The 20,634-nt window shown below is 40.6% G+C and overlaps 2 protein-coding genes across 2 annotated transcripts; both read right to left on the bottom strand.

Annotated features, from left to right (window-relative positions):
- Positions 1-1,497: 1,497 nt before the first annotated feature.
- On the bottom strand, positions 1,498-11,720 carry LOC139459083 (calcyclin-binding protein-like). The gene is made up of 6 exons (XM_071240524.1): positions 11,618-11,720; positions 10,369-10,570; positions 7,988-8,084; positions 7,556-7,655; positions 4,695-4,792; positions 1,498-3,349 (listed from the first exon to the last, which is right to left on the bottom strand). The coding sequence occupies exons 1-6, from the start codon at positions 11,633-11,635 to the stop codon at positions 3,208-3,210; spliced, it is 657 nt and encodes a 218-aa protein (XP_071096625.1). The 5' UTR covers positions 11,636-11,720; the 3' UTR covers positions 1,498-3,207.
- Positions 11,721-17,037: 5,317 nt separating this feature from the next.
- LOC139459082 (polypeptide N-acetylgalactosaminyltransferase 1-like) lies at positions 17,038-20,634 on the bottom strand. Its single transcript, XM_071240523.1, has 3 exons — positions 20,483-20,634; positions 19,147-19,842; positions 17,038-18,602 (listed from the first exon to the last, which is right to left on the bottom strand). Exons 1-3 carry the CDS (start codon positions 20,632-20,634, stop codon positions 17,648-17,650), a joined length of 1,803 nt encoding a protein of 600 aa, XP_071096624.1. The 3' UTR covers positions 17,038-17,647.

Genomic DNA, 20,634 nt, shown 5'->3' with positions numbered 1-20,634 from the left:
GTTGCAAATGAGGCGTGGGACAGACATATGAACGTAAAGGATTGCAAAGAGTTTATTTGAGGCCCATTAGGAACATAGCATCGAGTCTGGTCCTCACTAAATATCATCAATATTGTTGTAGAACAGGTAGAACTTAGACATGGTACAGGGATATATCTAGACTTGCTCACTCGAATATCAACACCAAGTCTGCAGCAAATGTCAGTAAATATTCCCAAATTGGAATACAAAATTTCCCAAGTTATGTTCATAATATTATAGCTTCATAGAGGTGACTTGTATTTTTACAGATAACATGACCAATAAAGTTTGTTTGTTTGTTGTTTAACGCTGCACTCAGCAATATTCCAGCTATATGACAGCGGCCTGTAAATAATCTGGACCAGACAATTCAGTGATTGACATCATGAACATCGATCTACGCAACAATTGGGATCGATGACATGCAAGAGGAAGGGGCTTAATGCTTTGTAATACAAAACTGAATGAAATGCAATGTTAAAATACTTCCAAATTAAGGAAAATAAGAACTTTAAAAAATCCCAATATTGAACGAAATAATGTTTTTTCCCCCAAGTTTACTTGCCAGGGTCACTCAGTTTAGAATCCGAGATAAATCCCTGTGGTTTCAAACTGTTGATCCAATCCGCAGCTCATAGTATTGGCAAGATGTGTAAGTTAGGTTAGGTTATTTGTTGTTTAACGCCGCAATATTCCAGCTGTATGATGGCAGTCTGTGTAAATAATCGAGTCTGGACCAGACAATCTAGTGATTGACATCATGAGCATCGATCCACACAATTGGGATAAGATGACATGCATCAACCAAGTCAGCGAGCCTGACCACCCGATCCCGATCTCGTTAGTCGCCTCTTACAACAAGCATAACTGCCTTTTCTGCAAGCATGGGTTGCTGAAGACCTATTCTACCCCGAATCTTCACGGATCTCAAGATGTGTACTGGTATCGGGGATGGAAATACGGACCGAAAGTCAAAGCAGCTGCCTGATCCTATCTTAGATGCCTGACAAGTGTGTGAACTGGACACTTCTCATGGAAATAATAATAAATATTTCTTCAACTGTTTCATATTGGCCTTGTTACAGGTCCAAGGTCTGCCACATACGCCCGAGGCAACACTGAAGGCCAATATAGCCTGATAAGGGCCAATATGACCGACTGAGGACATATTGACAAGGCCAATATGAAACACCCATTTAATTATATATTAATGAATTTACTACCTCAACTGTATGATTCACGCTCTAACGAAGTGTGATGACAACAGTTTGTCGTCTTGTTGTGATTGCAATGTATGGAACTGAGTCGCGCGCAAAAACTGTTTTGGCCCACTCAAAATTCCGTACTGACCCACTAAGCCTTTATTGGCCCTTTTGTTCTATATAATGAGGGTTGATGTGAGCGTACGAACAGTCAACAAGGTGTCTGTTGCAAAATTAAATACCACGAATCACAAAAGAAAATCAAGAATGTAAAATGATTGAGAACAATTTTATTTTCATATGAGGCACAGAGGCGGACCAAGGATTTTGAAAAGAACATAATACCCAAGTCCCAAATTGACTTGACAGAGGGTACAGTTAACCTGCAAGAGGGATGTGCACCCACTGCACCCCCATGGATCCGCCACTGAAGCATGATAACAAGTCAGGTCCTCGCCAAATATCATCAATATTTACAGAAAGGAAATCCATGAACGACCATTTTGACTGCAATTTCCCCCAAATTTGTTTTACTGATTGTGACTCTCAAATGTCTGGAGATGGACTATGGGTCATGGCGTTAATGATGCGTAGCAGGGTGGACAAATGTTTTTGCTTACTGTAAGTAAATTATTAAGTTAACCCATAGAGGAATAATTCAAAGAAACTTACTGTATGTTGAAGGCAAATTTATGACACGAACAAATTTCTCATCAATATTGTCAAAAAGACAAAAGATCAGTATGTAATTGAAGTGATTCTTAACCACAGTGCCCTAAAACAATTTAAGGTTATAGGTTTTCAATATCATATCCTTCATTTATATTTTGGAGTTCATGACTGAGACTTCACACCCAAACCACGTAATGTCTACGTACAACACAGACAATTTTACAGAGACTGAGATGCATGTATCACGACAGAGAACACCAGAAATGTACCCATGTGGGGAATTGAACCCAGGTCCTTGGGGTGACATAGGAGCAGTTCATCGCTGCATACCTATTAAGACAAAATGACCATGAACTTGAAAATATATATCCTGCAAAAACAGCCAACGATATTCCTGTGTGATTCACGCTGCCAGGTTTTCACTGCAATGCTGGATCTGCCCCCCGAGAGAGACCAGCTCACATTTATACTAATCAAAAAAGGTTAAGGACCGCCTGATTCTTTCATATTGCTATAGTAAATCTGTCGTGGTATGACAGATTAAATATAATAATATGAAAGATTTGGGTGTTCATAACATTTTTTTATTAGTTTATAACACATAGGAATGTCGCAGGAGTTCCACCCTCTCTCACTCTCCAGGGCCAGCCATTCACTGATCATGCTGATACAACATCACAAAACTCAGTCACAAAACTTGCTAGGGCTGGGACGGGTAACTCGGGTACTCTGGTCGGGTGGGTACCCACAGGACTACCCGGACCCGTGGTTACACTATATGGCTACACCACAAGTCAGTAATGTTCGCATATCTTTCTGACTATGCACCCTTCTGACTTATATGTTTGAATAAAGATAAAACTTCAGTATGCATGATTTAATCGTTTAATACATGTGTGTAAATACATTTTGTCCAGGGTTAAGGTCAAACTATTTCCAATTGGACATTTTGTACCTATCTCTTGAGACCTACAGTGGGTACCCGGGTAGGGTCAGGTAATAGCGGGGTGGGTGCCTGGGTAGTAAATTTGGACTTGTCCCAGCCCTAATACTAGCATGCTCAAGATAAATTTAAAGTGACTGAAAACAATATTGAAGCTTGATATCATGATATCTGTAGCCACATTCACATCAAAACATGGTTGAAAATACAACCAGACAATGGTAGAATGAGTTCGTTTAACAAAAACAATTTCTGAAAAAAGATGCAAGTCTAACAGAAAGGCTTTATTTCAGTCATACTTATGTGTCGGTGGTAAAAACACCACCCCCACCCACTAGTTGCCACGCCCACCCCATCCCCTACGTTGCCTCACTCCATGGGTGTCTTGTCCCGCCCTTCTGTCCATGCCTTGGCGATCGTCCTCTTCATATCATCATCCCCATCCTCATACATGTTCTGCATCATCTTCATCAGACTTGCATTGGGGTCTTCCTTGTCACTGACTGATGGTCTGAAAGGTTACCATGGCAACTTGTTTATTAGCAAACTACTCCACACAATTCTTTGTATAATAAGAATAAATGTAACCTGATCAGGATGCTGATGAAACCGACAGGCTTCGTAATCTTGTTCCACAAAACGATCTTAGCACTAAGTTGGCTGATGAAACTGACTGGCTTCCTAATCTTATTCCACAAAACGATCTTAGCACTAAGTTGGCACAAGAAACTGACAGGATTCATAATCTTATTCCACAAAACGATCTTAGCACTAAGTTGGCAGATGAAACTGACAGGCTTCCTACTCTTGTTCCACAAAACGATCTTAGCACTAAGTTGGCAGATGAAACTGACAGGCTTCCTAATCTTGTTCCACAAAACGATCTTAGCACTAAGTTGGCAGATGAAACTGACAGGCTTCCTACTCTTGTTCCACAAAACGATCTTAGCACTAAGTTGGCAGATGAAACTGACAGGCTTCCTACTCTTGTTCAACAAAATGATCTTAGCACTAAGTTGGCAGATGAAACGACCCAACATTACATAACATTTTTTCAACATTTCCCCTCCCTAAGTCAAGATTACTGTTTTTCCAAATGAAATTAATTCAATTACCATTAATACATATATAACTATTCATGTCTTGTTTAATGCGAGTTTACACATCTTTGATAAGAAAGAGGGCATAAAAGTGTAAAATCAGGTGTGAAATGCTCTAATTGAATTCCAACATAGAGCTGTGGAAACTGACCCTTTGAAAAGCCACATAAACAAGAGCCCTCCTGACTGGCCATAGCTTGGTGTATCAGAGGAAGCTTATGTGAAGAAAGCTGTCAACGTTTACCACGTTGGGCAAATCAATAACCATGTGCATGGTGACTAATAAACGTGAAAAAAATTAAATCAAACACAATAATTTTCATAAACAGCTTAACCATGTAAGCTGACACTGACTCAAAATGTCGACTGCCAACATCACACTGTGTGAACAGCAACTTTTAGGATGATAATCTATTATAATATAATAATAATAATAATAAGAAGAAGTCCATCTCTTACTACCGGGTACCCATTCACTACTCGGTGAACAGTAGAATCCATTTCCATTGAAGTGGGAAGTCCCCCCTTTCATTCTTCAAGATGCAATATGAACTCACACACATGTTTTTTGTCTTTCTAAATGTATGTTTTTCAAAGGTTTTATTTCAGAGGTTTGAGGAAATGAATCTCGAATAAACCCCGACAATATTCTGGTTTTTTTTCTGCATTCAATTTGGCATATTAACAAAAATAATAAAAAACCCACAAGATAGGAAACATGTCTGGCACAAAGATGTGTGAATGTATAAAGCTTACTTTTTTGTTTCTTTGGCTTTCCTCTCTGCCTCCGTGACGAAGGCCCAGGTGGTGGATGAGGCCTTCTTCATCATCAGCAGAACACAGTCAGTCTTCACCTGGTACAAAGGGGAGGCATCTTACAATACACACACACAGTAAACTATGGTTTTAACAAACTCAAAGAGATCACTAACGTTAGTTCATAATAACTGTAGTTCTTTATAAGCATATACAGTCAAGTCCTGTTAATCTAACATTGTTGGTTTCATATGATTATTAACGAGTATGTCGGATAAACAAAATTAGGTAGCATCAACGTTCGTGTTCAAAAATTGGACAACTACACGATAGATAACGTTTTAGCCTGCAACCTCGGGGTATCGCGGTACTTGTCATGTACGCTAAACGGAACAAAATGCACTCACTAACCTTTATGTTTATTCGTGTTCTCTGTATCAGATATCATTCATGTTATCAAACAATGCATATTTTACTGATAAAAGTTCATTATTTACATTAGTAGCTCCGAGTAAAAGCCGGGCCTCGCGCTCTGTCTGACAAAGGAGAGAACTCCATCGTATCGCGGTACAGAGAAAAGTTGTGTATGGAGGTCCGAATTGGACAAAAAGAGGACATAATTCTACCAACCACTTTGTATGATCATGCCAGACATCAGTGATTTGTCCAGACAAGTGCAAAGACAGCACAAGTAAAATTCTAAATGTGTTATCAGCAATAGGTATTCAATGCATATTTACCGAAAAGTAAGAGAAAAATATTTTTATAAGTCAACATCAAAATATCAGAAATGATATTTTAAGATTGTTTAAAAATAATTGGATGACAATAATTGGTCACAAAATGGAAAAATGTTAAATGTCAACAATAAATATATAAAAAGCACTCCTAGTATGCCCAAAGTATGTATTTATCTTTTGGTTACTAATGAAAAACGTATTTCTAAGATTGGCATTATGGCCCTTATGATCTCCCAATAGATTCTGGGCACAGAGCGGGAAAAAATGTGCGGACTACGTAACTTCCGTTACCTCATTAGTCGCCATGAATATGCAGATGATCTAGTTCAGGTCGATAGAGAAAGTTTACTTGGGGAACTGCGGGTTATATCGTTGGCCATTGATATAGATGGGGGTAAGGCAATATTACAACAGATGCCAGAAATATGTATCAACGGATTAATGACTCCTTACTTACAGCAGACGGAACATTCCGAGGAAATTGAAATTGTTTACGAAGTGAGCACTTCCTGGCTACTGATTTGCATTAATAGACAGCCGCTAAGAGGCGTGTCCCGCGTGAACTATCGGAAATCACAAATGCCGCGATACGATGAATGCCGCGGTACCATGGGGTCCGAGTAAAACACGTAATAAAAAAAGGAAAAAGGAAATATTCATATTGTTGTGTTACATTGTTAGCGGAAAATGTTTTCTAATCATGCAACCCGAAGTTTAACACAAAACTACTGTTACGGACTGTATGACTGATTCAAAATACTTTTTAATGCATAGTCTGGAATGGAAGTCACTAATTTGAAACTAGTGCCGCTGCTTTCTTAGTGGCTAATGTCTACTTCCTGTCAGTAATTTCATTGGTTGTTCAAAGTTTGTGAAAGGTCGTTCTGACGTGACCTGTAATGGGATGTCCTCAGCGGTAGCGAGAACTTGTATCCGATTTTAATGAGATTGAGGTAATCTAAGCATGTGATTAATCCTGTTTTGTTTATTTAAAGAATTAATAGTTTATTGTTAAGCAAGTATGTCTCTGCAGCCGTTGAAATATGCAGCTACTCGCCGACTTGTCTCGCATGAAAACACGGATAAATGAGTGATTTCAACAATTCGTTGCAAATTAGGTGTGTCGGAGTCAGAACACAAGACTCTCGGATTAAAGGGTCTAAATAACACTGATTTAATCGGTTCCCATCATTTGTGTCAGATAAAGCCGACTGTCGGATTAACGAGACTTGACTGTATACAGCATATATACAACAAATGGCCGAGACTAATAAATAAGTTTGTTATCTCGGTCAGTTCATTATAAGGGTGTTCATTATAAACGTAGTTCACTGTATATACTATTCCAAGTTTGCTAAGGATCACCACTTCAAAAGGCAATACATCAGATTGTGTTCAACAGCAAAAGACAATATTGCCTGAAGACATGTTTAATGAACAACAGTCTGTTGTCATGTGCCACACAATGCCAACATACAACATGTGACCAATAATCATGACAGCAAATTCATGGTCAAACAGAGACAATTATGCACTTAGCAGAAAACGACACCACTGGTGTTCCGCAGGTCATTTCTGAGTGTGGTGGCAGTCACGAAGTGATGATGTCTTGCAATCAGGAGAAACGTGGCGTAACATCATATTAGCAGGTTACAGGGACTTAGAGTAACCAAAATGTAGCTGGTGCCAGGGACAGTTCTAAGAGTGAACTTATGGTAACTGGAGGCAGGGAAAGTTCTAAGTCTAAACTTATGGTAACTGGTGCCAGGGACAGTTCTAAGAGTGAACTTATGGTAACTGGTGCCAGGGAGAGTTTGAAGACTAAACTTAAGGTAACAATTGCCAGGGGCAGTTCTAAGAGTGAACTTATGGTAGCTGGTGCCAGGGACAGTTCTATGTCTAAATTTATGGTAACTGGAGGCAGGGACAGTTCTATGTCTAAACTTATGGTAACTGGTTACAGACAACGAAGTGATGATGTCTTGTAATCAGGAGAAACCTGGCGTAACATCATATTAGCAGGTTACAGGGACTTAGAGTAACCAAAATGTAACTGGTGCCAGGGACAGTTCTAAGACTAACCTTATGGTAACTGGTGCCAGGGACAGTTCTAAGACTAACCTTATGGTAACTGGTGTCTGGGGTGATCTCTTCACAGAGCCGAGCAATGAACAGTTCATGGTTCTTCTTGTTGAGGCCCTTCACGACGAGCTTCACTGACCTGACAACACGGTCAGATGGGTTAGACAATCAGATATACATTGCACAAAGCATGTACTTGAAGACAGGAGTTCTCTGTTGGGTGTTTCCAATGGTAATTGTATTATTTTCTCAACTCTGTAAAGTTCCTCAAATGAGTTATTACGATAATTGCAGAACAATGTTTTACAAACCCTGGTCATCTGAATGTACACACTGGGTCAATATATCATTGGGAATACAAAGTTCCAATGTTCGACATGGCTGGGTGAGTGAGTAAGTATGGTTTTACGCCACTTTTAGTAATACTCCCATTAATATGACGGTGGGAGTGTGGTCTGGTCTGTGTCTTACCTGTTTGTAAAGGTGGAGGTGATGTTCTCAGCAGGGATACCCTGTACGCCATCCAGTGTTACGTACAGCTTCATAAACTTGTCGGACTGGTCCCATGCTGCCGGTAGAAAACATCACAAGTCACTAGGGTCGACTATTGGGGCTATTTTCACTATTGTGATTGTGTTACAATTAGGGCTCGGACGAGTCAAAATTTACTACCTGGATACCCGACACCCCATCTCCAAACCCTACCCAAGTTGGGCAAAAAATGTCTATTTGGGAATTGTTTTACCGCAGCCCTGGCAAAAAACTATTTACAATGTAGATACATGCATCAAACGATCTGATCACGAGTACACTGAAGCTATATCTTTAACCAAACATATCCAAGGAATGTGTGCATCGTCAGTAAGAATTGCGAACATCAGCCACCTGTGGTACAGCCACTGTGAGTGTTTGTCATTAAACAATATATCATGTGACTAACCACGGGTCCGGGTAGTCCTGTTGGTAATCGGGTCCTACTCAGTACATACCCGACCCAAGTACCCGAGTTACCAAACCCAACCATAGTACCAATAATAGCCATCACTATTGCAATAGTATTGCATTCTGACCACACAAGGGCTGAGGAAAACAATACACCTCAGTTCTTTAAGAGTATTTTTCAAATTCATACTGGAACCAGGGACTTCAGTCCAAGTTTAAGTGTACTAGGAAAACCCGAAGTGATGCAGGTCTCAGACGTTTACCACTTCCATGAAACCCATGAGCATGGGTATGGTGCTGACAAACCTAGAAATATAATTGGGGCGAACTGGGATTCGAACCCACAGTCATAGGTTTCTGGTGTGCCCAAGGGATGCAACTCTGCACAGCAAATCGCGGCGCCCTAGACGACTGGGCAACCCTTGCCCCCACTAGGAATAATGGGAACAGAGCTGTGGCCATGACAACCATGAAGAGAGTTTGGTATCCATGGTATTGGTGCACAATAGGGCTGGGACGAGTCCAAATTTACTACCCGGGTACCTGACCCCCTATTACCCTACCCGGATACCCACTGTAGGTCTCAAGTTGGGTACGAAATGTTTTACCACAGCCCTGGCAAAAGTACTTAGATATAGTACAAATTGATCTGATCGTGCAAACACTGAAGTTGTCTTCACTCAAACATATAAAAGTCAGAAGGAATATGGGCATATAGCGACTTGTACTAGTGTAACCATGGAATTTTATTGTTTTTGTCATTAAACAATATATGAATGACTAACCACGGACTCAGGACCCACCCTTCCCAGCCCTAGTATACCATGTGTTGCAACATGAGTGAATGAGATTAAATAAAAACTGTGAACAGTATTTCAGTTGTAACACAGTGTGGCAGCTTCATGTGGGAGTGAAGCAGGTCATTGATGTTTGCAGAAGATGAAACCCAGAAGATGAAAAACAGGTGTGTTAGAGTGTACTTTCCAATTTATGACTGATCAAATACCCTCAGACAATGATAGATCTTGTTAAAGGCTTGCTTGAAGAGATAGGTCTCAAGCGTCGTTTGAGGTGAAGTGAAATGGGGTTTAACAACACGTTCAAGAAGACAGCACTTCTATAGTGAGGTGTATGTACATATATGTACATGTTTGTGTGTGTGTGCACTGCTCCGAAATTATGACCTGTAGCCAGTTGTAACATAGATAACCTACTCTAACACAGTATACTGACTCCATGCTGACTAGTGAATGTCAGGCAGGGTAACAAAATGTACCATCTTTTAATGTCTTTTGGTATTATGAGGACGGGGATCGCACCAATCATGCCAATGACCTTCAGCTCTCTGGGAAGACGCTCTACCCAACACACCACAGAGGCAGTCGGCTCATTGAGGAGGGACATGGTGTGAAGTATTGACTGTGTTATTCATCATTACAAAGATGTATGAAGCAATCTCATAAATCATATCTCTTAATCTGAAACCTCTTTGCAAGAAGACCTGAAGCCACCTGTATAGGTGGTCGTGTCATGTGAACCCTGAAGCCAACTTTGACAACCCTGTCTGAATGCCAGTGTTCTCAGCGGTAGAAACTAACAGTTTTAGTCCACTAGTCCATATAATGATAACATATTTCAAAATCCTTTAAAAATGACAAATTTCGACTAGTCCTTAGGATACCTTAACTATTGGGCAGCTTGTCAAAGACAACAGGACTAGTGCTAATTTCTAACGTTGATTCTCAAGCCAATCAGATATCAACTTTCTAAATTAATTTGACTTCATTTCATTTCTTTACCGGAGACACGGGCGGCCCAGTCGTCTAAGGCTCTGTGATTCGCTGTGCAGAGTTGGGTCCAATTTTCACCAATAAGCTGCCCTACCATCCCATGATACAGCATAAACTCACCGTACTTCTTGATCTGCTCAGTGTAAACGCTGACCTCTTGTCGAACGCTGGACTGCGGAGCAACTGTGTTGACTGGGGTAGGGTTTTCTTGCAGAGAAATCATCGACTCGATCTTACGAATCTCCACGGACAATGCCTTCTGGACACGAGGTCGTGTCGAATCATTCTCAAACTTCCTCAGTTCCTCGATGTCCTTCTTAAGCTGCAACATATAGGCAGATTCCTACCATGTACTCTCAACATATTTAATGGTTACTATCACCAAGCGTATTCTGTTATGTTCGATAAGAATCTACAACTGTTTCTGCTGTAAGTGGCTTTAGTAATATGTAGTTAATGGAAAATAAATGCAAGTTTGAAATCAAATTAAGGTCGTATGTTTATCATGTTTATGACATAACACACATGATACATACAGCTACTTTTTAATGAAATAGACCTCATAGGTCTGAGGCTAAAAAAATAATAGTCTTGAAGTGTAACCACTGAGCTATAGTGAGTTGTTTTCATTAAACAATATATCACGTGACTAACCACGGGTCCGGGTAGTCTTGTGGGTACCTGGATCCTACTCAGGAACCACCCAACCCGAGCTACCTGTCCAAGCCATAGTGCGCCCTGTGTGGACTGTGGGACCCAGCGTTAGAAAGTAACTGTTTTAGTCCACTAGTGCTTATAATGATAACATATAGATCTAGCAAAACTCTTGATAATGGCAAATTGCTACAGGTTCTTATCATACTTGAACTATTAGGCAGTTTGGCAATGACTATATATAGGACTTGTGCCAATTTGGGAAATTTCTAATGCTGGCACGAACCCATTGCATTTCGCGACTACGATACAAACCTTAGTCTAATCTTAAGATATACAAGAATGTCCGAGACTGACAGTTCCCATATAGTTATTGCTAAAGTTGTTCATTATCTGTTTATATGACCAGCTAATCACTATTCGTTTTATTTCGCGAGTCAATACGGATGATCAGTCGTGGTCGTTTTAATCAGGGCTAGATAATGTGTCCGACTGCTCGATCACGTGGCTTACGAACATTTCGCGTTAATTTGTAAGTTTCCAATGACAATATTAGCATTGATTATAGACACAATGAACACGCTCTAGAATATTCTCAGGACCATGCATGTTCGATACTGAAAGTAAACTGTACTCTACATCGTGGTTTAATTCGCACCAACATAAACTGGAGATAATCCAGAAAAATAAAACAATTTTAATCAATACAGCTCACCTCTTCTATCGACGCCATGGTTGCGGAATGTAAGCAGAAGTTTATGCAGTTGAATATTCCTCGCTGTCTGACCTCACGTGGGATTCCCCACTATGGTTTACTTCCGGTATTCCCTCACAAAAACACTCGGATCCGCTCGGCTTATTCCGCTACATTCGTCACCACTCGTATATGTCCGTACCCGACGTTCGGCTTCATTCGTCACGAATGTTTCGGCTTGTCCCGGAATGGCGATTCGAGAACTCTCTGAAGCGATTAGCCAGGCTTGGAGAAGTCTATTTGGCTAATATGGTCGGTTACAGTTTCTGTAACAAACTACAGAGGAATGGGATTATTGGAGATCACCACTCATACTATACATTTGTACAATATTCTTCATAAGAATACGTGTCTCTTTATTTATGGAAAACAACTTCTTTTATTCTTTGTAACAGAGACCATATAATAGATTATATGGTCTCTGTTTGTAACCACGTTTCGCTTTTTTGCGAATACTGAGTTAGCATACATTGCAAAGGCGGGTAATTTGAGATCGCAGGAACCACATGAATGGATCCGAGGGTTAGTGTAGACAGAGACCACATACACTCTTCAAAAAAAGAAACGCACAGGTAGATTTTTAGTAAATTTGTTGTAACTTGAAATATGGAATTGATGAGCTCGATAGTCACATGTTGTCGTTGTACAAAGGCATTGAAAACCTTTCATTGTCATGTCACATAAGGCCACAAGGTTGCGCTGAACTTGGTATCTCGTGTGACCGACAAGGGCAGCAATCACGGCTCTGCATCTCTTCGGCACTGACTGGATAAGTGTACGAATTCTGTCCTGCGGAACGATACGCCATTCTGCTTGTAACGCGTTGGCCAGTTGTGGAAGTGTCTGAGGCGTGTTCTGACGTTGACGCACAGGTCGATGGAGTTCATCCCAGAGGTGTTCCACTGGGTTGAGATCTAGAGATCTCGACGGCCAGGGCAAGACGTGGATGTCATAATGCACGTTGTGTCAGAGTCTGACATACTCCATCACACACAGATACGCTGTGTGCTACCCTCACCTAGTTTAGCCTGCGAGCCAACGCCGTGTCCCGGGATGTGGCCGCTGCTGTGCACAAGCAACTCCTAGGAGCCATCGGTTAGGGTTAGGTAAGCAGTGAGGACTAGTGTCAGAAGTCTATCGAGAGGATGTGGCTGACATCTAAAACAAAAGTACTACCTCTACTGCTACACCCTACACTCCGAATACCTCTACCACTTCCCCCACCATGTATGCTAGCCTACCTAGCGATCTATAAGCAGTTTTTTTATTGCATGGCTTAGATATAGTACAAGAATATCATTCAAATAAGACAAGACTGGGTGATTTTTTTGCAACAAATTATATGATGGCGGCAATCTTGAAAATGGCCTCCATCTTGAATGTTTTGAGTGGCTAACGGGTTTTATCAAGACAGTATTTGTGCCGATTTTTGTGCTTGTATCCACATGTGAAAGATTTCCCTTTTCTGCAGGACAAGTTAGTCGCCTCTTACGCCAAGCAAAATCGCCTTTTACTGCAAGCATGGGTTGTTGAAGACCCGCATATATGTGAACCGTTGCCTTTGCGTGCCACGGGCTCGACACGTGGAATGACGAGCATGTCTCAAAAGTACGAAAGTAGTCCGACAGTGGGCGTGGTCTAAGTTAATTGAGGTATATAGAAACACTGACGCAAAAAGTGCATGGTTAGACAAACAAAATGACGTGGAATCACTTGCAATTTATTATTTGTGTTATACATGGATGAATGTGGTTCAACAGTGTTTTTAAGCCAACTCATTGCTGAGTATTTTTTAATATTGGCTAGTATTGTGCACAAACACCCATTAGCTAAAGTGCTGGGGTATCACGCAGGAAGAAGCCAAGGTACTGTAAGTCCCCATGATCCCCAGCAGTTCGCCTAGCTTTGGTTACTGATGGCCTCTAGCCCGAGTTTTAAGACTGTATCCATAATATTGTTATGCAAAATATTTTTCATAAATTGTTTTTTAAATATAGTTGGCTCAAATATGTTTCATAAATTGTTTTTAGATATATAAATAACTAAATTGTGAATATATTAACTTGGTCTCGTCGCTCTATGACTGAAATAAGGCCGATGCGATGTTAAATTTTAACTCACTCACTCACTATCATCAACGTTTCTATATGACGCCGGGGACACCTACAATACATTATATTATCATACATCATACATAAAAGAAATAACATCATCGCTGGCATTCCCGCTGTGATATTGCTGGAATATTGCTAAAAGCGTCGTAAAACAATACTCACTCACTCATTCCTAAACTACCGTAACTTGGATTACGCGTCATCATCCACACGGCGTGGAGCGTTGATCACAATATTAATCACTGTTGATCTGTTCCAGACTGGTTTATATTAGGCCGCCGTCTAGACAAACATCTAGTCTCTGAAATGAACATATCGTACAGAAAAAAACCCAGTTGTTCAGTTATCTTAATAAAATATAATAAAAAGGGAGCCCAGTGATTCTCTTCATTTTCTGATACTGCAGTAATCTAGACTTGCCAAACATTATAGACTTGCATGGGCTGTATTTGATATATATTTGTATCAGGGTCTGTAAGACAGACTAGCCGCCGTCATACTGATGGAATATTGCTGAGAGCGGCGTTAAATAACAATAATAGGTCATCAGCAACCCATGCTTGCCGTAAAAGATAACTATTCTTGTCTTGTCTTGACTAACGGGATGGTCAGGCTCGCTGACTTGGTTGTCAGCATATCCCAATTGCGTGGATCGATGCTCATGATGTCAATCACAGGGTTGTCTGGTCCAGACTCGAATATTTACAGACCGCCGCCATGTAGCTGGAATATTGCTAGGTGTGGGGCTAAACGACAAACAAACAACTACAACAACTGACACGGACTGCACTGGTAGGAGTGCTTTGTTTACAAATAAGAGACAAGATCGGTGACGTTATTTTGAAAATAGTTTTGGGGCCAGTGAGTGTTATAGAGAGGCTATCAATAATAAATCCCCTTTACAACCCTATTTTGGCTACCGCAGTTATTTTGGCTTTAAAACTCTCCCCTAAAGGGATGGTATAAACCCTCCTGCTTGGGTACCGTGTACCCCATGGCCTATGGTGGCCTCGCTCAGATCGCTTAGTTTGTGTGCTGGCGATAAGGCGCCTCACTCTGGCAGTGTGGGTCTGAATCCCGGACGGGATTCAACCCCAAAAGTACGAGAATCTGTAATTTACTATGAAAGTGTTATCCCAAATATAACATTTGTTACATTTTACCTTTTTCTAAATGGCATTGTGTGTTCATAACATAAATGTGATATTTTTCAACTTGATCTGTCCATCGTTGACAGGTTTTAATGTTATTATTAATATATAACATTTCAAGTCAGGATATGGCTGACATACCGCCATTGGGACTATCAGTTTGAACTCACTCAGTCAATCACTCCTGCATTTTATCTGTTTCGTGTCCTTTGCATGTGTTTGTGACGGGTGCCACCGACGTCTCAGGCTATGCTCACCTTATTCCAAACACCTGGAACGTCATTATTTGATAGTGATTCATAAACACATGCTCATGATATCGGGAATCTTACAGTCGGCTCTGCTTTTGGCATTTCCTGGCATCTGATACTCATTAATAGATCTAAAAAGAGTTTTACACCCTATAAGTAACAAGTTTCACTGACATGACTGGTCGATCGCATTCACTCACAATCTGATAGCACAAACAAGAACACGTTCCATGTGTTGGCCTCACAGGAAAACAGGTGCCCTTATAATGACTAACTGTCGAAGTATCAATACATCACTGCAAAGTACTCGTCGTTAAGCTTTAATGTTTTATTCTAAATTCATACATTTAAGTGCAATGCGTTACAGGTAGGGCGACCTTTTAGCAGGTTTTAAAGACAACACATTTATCATTCTTTAGTTAGCCTGAAGGGGACTCTATGTTCCATATATCTCAAAGGTAAAAGGCGTCTGACACTGACTGGCCACAAGGGCTGCATAACTTTGTTAAGAATCAATTACAGTAAACTACGGTTATAACGAACTCAAAGGGACTACTAATTTTAGTTCGTTATAACCGTAGTTCGTTATAAGCATATAAACAGCATAACTACAGCAAATAGTCGGGACCAAAAAATAAATTCGTTATATCCTTGAGTTCGTTATAAGCGTGTTCGTTATAACCGTAGTTTACTGTACCTGAAAAGATGACTCTATGGTGTTGCTCGTTTATCACCGACCTTGAATGATGTGCCCAATCCTTGAAATTTAACTGCATGATTTTATTTTCATATATTAGTCATGGTCCATGACGATCATTTCACTTAGACAAGTTACAAAACGCCTAAATATTTTAGTTGTTTTACATATTGAGCCTCGCTGACTTAGTTGAAGCATGTCATCGATCCCAATTGCGTGGATCGATGCTCGTGATATCAATCACTGGATTGTCTGGTCAAAACTCGATTATTTACAGGCCGCCGTCATGTAGCTGGACCATTGGTGAGTGCGGCGTAAAACAACAACATGCACATAAAGCACATTCTCTGGTATTACATCAATAAAACACACCCTTGATTTAGTTCAAGGTAATACTTGAATAATGTGAAAATATTTGAAACACTATAGTTAAAACACTATATACCGCGACAGTTGTGGTACTACAACAATCGTTTTTTAACGGAATCCTCACACAATTTGCCGATCTCTTTGCATTAACACATCCAAACATTACCTTGGCCGCATATTGCTTCGAGTATTACGGCACGGGGCGGTCGGGTAGCCCAGTGGTTAAAGCGTTCGCTCGTCACGCCGAAGACCCGGGTTCGATTCCCGACATGGGTACAATGTGTGAAGCCCATTTCTGGTGTCCCCCGCCGTGATATTGCTGGAATATTGCTAAAAGCGGCGTAAAATCATACTCACTCACTCACTCTTACGGCACGTGGTCTGCATGGATACTAACACTTTCGTACAAGGTGTATTTTGGGTAACAAAAAAAAAAATAGAAATGAGAATGTAATATGTATTTGATTATTTTGTTATGTATATTGAAATAAGTATAGTAAGTAATTGAGAAACCCGTGAAGATCCGGATTAGAATTCTTCAGCAACTAACGAGACCGGGTGATCGGGCTCGCTGACTTGGTTGACACATGTCATCGTGTCCCTGTTGCGGATTGATGGATTGATGCTCATGATTTCAATCACTGAATTGTCTTGTCCAGACTCGATCATATAACTTGAATATTGCTGAATGCGGCGTTTAACAACAAAGAACGAAAGAAAACAGTATGTTTCTTGTTTTGTTGCCATCATATTTTGTTGAAATAATACAGATTTTATTAAGATTGATTACGTACAGGTAATTAAAAAGTAAAAATTTTCAAAGGTTGATTTTTTCTCTCAAGAGTGAGTGAGAGAGTTGGGTTTAATGCCGCTTTTAACACTATTCCAGATATATCACGACGTGGAATCGTAATGTGGAAGGAAAGCCTGAAGTGATGCAGGTCTCAGACGGTGACCACTTCGGTGAAACCCACGAGCACGGGTATGGTGCTGACAAACCTAGAAACATAATCGGGGCGAATCGGTATTTTAATCCACAATCATAGGTTTCTGGCTTCCAAAAGGGATGCAAATCTGCACAGCGAATCGCAGCGCCTAAGACAACTGAGGCACCCGAGCTGTCCTCATTTGATCACTGGATTGTCTGGTTTAGACACGATTACAGACAGACCGCCGTCATACAACTGGAATGTTGCTGAGTGCGGAGTTAAACAACAAACAAACAAAGTATCTGCATGAGGGACGCACATTAAATACTCTCGAGGGATGTGGGCTTTTTTGTTAGAGAAAGGATATTCTTAGTCACTGATTCAAATTTGCAATGGTTTTCTGTTAAAAATAAAGCCAAGGATTTAAAAGTCAATAAAAATTGATGAGAAGCATTTTTTAAATTTGTTTATGGTGTTAAGTCATCCGTATGTAAACATAAACATCCACCTTTGATCGTCGTTTTGTTCATCACACATCTGCAACTGCACCACCGTCTGCCCTGTGTGGATAGGAATCCTTGATTTAGCTTGAGTAGCACAAAGATACATGGACTGATGGAAAGTGATCAACTGATTATTGTCATAAGTCCATGGCATAAATCCTTTCTCGCCAACCTTAGATGGACACTCTTTGATCACCAGAAGATTCCACTCACCATATCCAACACATCTGTCCTCATATTTCAGCCTCCCATACTTATCCAGAGCGAAAGTATTGTCTGGAACAAGAATAGCCTCGCCACCCTCATTTCCTTTTGTGCCTATGTAACCGTCTTCAAAGATGAAAAACGAGTGTTTGGTCCTTACGTTTCTTATTTCGCCTGAATTCACATCCTCCCTCGATGGTATTTTATGTTCAGGCATGAGAGTCTTTAAGAACCAAGCAAACGACTTACTGTTGTGCTTCTTTCGTAAAGCTTTCCTATCCTGCATGGATTTCAATTCTGCTTCGGTAAAGAATGGAAAATGGGATCTGAAGTCAGCTTCGCTACGCCCTGGAAAATGAGTTCCCATCACTGCTGATCGGACGATGTGTTTAAACTCGTCCATCCATATCTCAGCTACGCGGAGTCTATTTTTGGTTATCGTATATATCTTGTCTTCTGAACCAAAACTGTACTTATTGTCTTTAAATATGTGACCAACCTTTGAACAGGGCACTGTTTCAATTTTCCCTCCTGTCATCCAGACATTAAAGGAAAGATCAAATTGTTCACCTCCCCAGATTTTAAGGCCTGGATCGAAACGTCCGACTGCATTAAAGTAGGACTTTCTGACGGCGATACAGGATCCTTGTAGTACTGGGGTGGGGAACGGTTCCCAATCGTTTTCGAGAAACTGGTTGACATACAAAGGCTGAGGAAACCACATGTACCTGTTGACAGAAAAATAGGTGAGTGAATGTTGTTCAGTGCGTCTTTCTTAATACTGAACGGTAAGCACCTTGGCTAATAAGAAACAACTGATGTGGATATTCTTGCTTGGAACAACGAAAAAGATCGTCGTCGTGCCACTTGTTTCGTTGAAGAACCAACATCAATCGGTTCAGACCAGCTCGTTTTCTAACAAGAACATTTCCCCCGGATCGTTGCAACAATCGCAACACGATTATATCCTCACAAACGGTAAGTGAGTTAAAATTTAACGTCACATCGGCAATATTTCAGCCACATCGTGACGAGAACATTAATAGTACTTGAATTTATACTAAGTACCTATTCAAAGTAAAGAAACTAGTTTGAAAACTACACATTATAAGAAAGATATAACTATTTCCGACTATCATATACACTTGCAAAGGGATAAATCTGTACAATCAGAAAATAAAACAAAACATGTAGTGTATGAAGATTAGGTTGACTGTTAAATAACAATACATAAGTAAAGGGTACTGAAATTATATCGTTTTTATCCTTTACCTCATATCCCATCCAAATCCGCCCCTGTACTTGACGTTGTCATCCGTTTTCAGAGCCAGTGTATTTACATCTATTGGAGTTATGTACGCTTGGACCACAATGGCTGGCCGATTCTTAATCCTCTCCAGCAGTGGTTCTGCCCAACCCTCACAAACCTCCATATGAGCATCAAGGAAGACCACGACTTCTCCACGTGCTTCTTCTTCCCCTTGCAGTCTTGAAAGTATCAAACCCTTTCGCTCTTTGTTACGTAATATTCGAATTCGTGAATCCAAGATTCGGAAATATTCTTGGAGGTCTTCACCTAGATATGAAAAGGTGCTGTTATCATCAACTAGAATGATCTCCATCAGGAGCTGTGGCGGAGTTCGGGACAAAATGGCGTGAACATGACGTAATAATGGCGTCAGAGCCTCGTTGTGGAATGGAGTGACGACTGATAGTGTAGGCAGAGAAGCGTAGTTGAAATTCCTGTTTTTGCATTCATCTGATCTTTCATCTATCACGTCTCGTGTGACTAAGATCTCGTCACTTCTCGTCAAATTAAAACCGTAGTAGTCATCTCCTGGTCTGTCGTGGGTTTTCAAAAGTTTTTGTAACAGTGAGTCAAGTATGTATGATTTTTCACTGTCATACTTGAATGGCTGGTTGGTATTGAGGTATGGAATATCTGCTTTTTTTCTTGGTTTGGATTGCCTGAAAAGAAATGTTAGATGCAAACATGCATTATAAAATTTATTGTCAGATTCTGCTTGTTACAGAACATGTCAAGATTATTACACTTAAAATGGTAATATTAATAATGATCTGCTTGGAAAGTGCCTAAGTGCAAATGCAGTGTATGTTGGAAGCACTGCATTATTATACCCGTGTAGTGTGCACTCGATGTATTGGTTAGCCTGGTCCAGACTTGACTATTTACTGGATAAAGCCTGGTCCAATAAGGATGTAGGACCCGTGAAGATCCGGGGTAGAATAGGTCTTCAGCAACCCATGCTTGCCATAAAAGGCGACTATACTTGTCGTAAAAGGCGACTAACGGGATCGGGTGGTCAGGCTCGCTGACTTGGTTGATGCCTGTCATCGATCCCAATTGCGTGAATCGATGCTCATGATATTAATCACTGGATTGTGTGGTCCAGACTCGATTATTTACAGACCGCCGTCATAAAGCTGGAATACTGCTGAGTGCGGCGTTAAACAACAAACAAACAAACATTCACTCGGGATATTACGTTTAATCTCAGAAGTATCTGTTCTTATGCATGTGAGTATATTTTTATACAATTGCATCTGTTAACATGAGGACCAATCAATAAAGCGACATGGTACTCACATGTCCCATTGCTTAACGATCCTTTTCCTGCGAGTGCCATACTCATTTCGGTCATGATAAACCAAGCTCGACAGTATTTCCAGAAGAAATAGCGTGGTGACAACATAAACGAATACTGTAGCAGCGACCGTGACAGCCCTTTGTCCGTTCAT

This window comes from Haliotis cracherodii, unplaced genomic scaffold, assembly GCF_022045235.1.
Source record: "Haliotis cracherodii isolate W230 unplaced genomic scaffold, xgHalCrac1.p SCAF_13, whole genome shotgun sequence".
Lineage (NCBI taxonomy): Eukaryota > Metazoa > Mollusca > Gastropoda > Lepetellida > Haliotidae > Haliotis > Haliotis cracherodii.
Note: the sequence above shows the minus strand (reverse complement) of the source record. Positions and strands in the feature narration are given on the sequence as shown.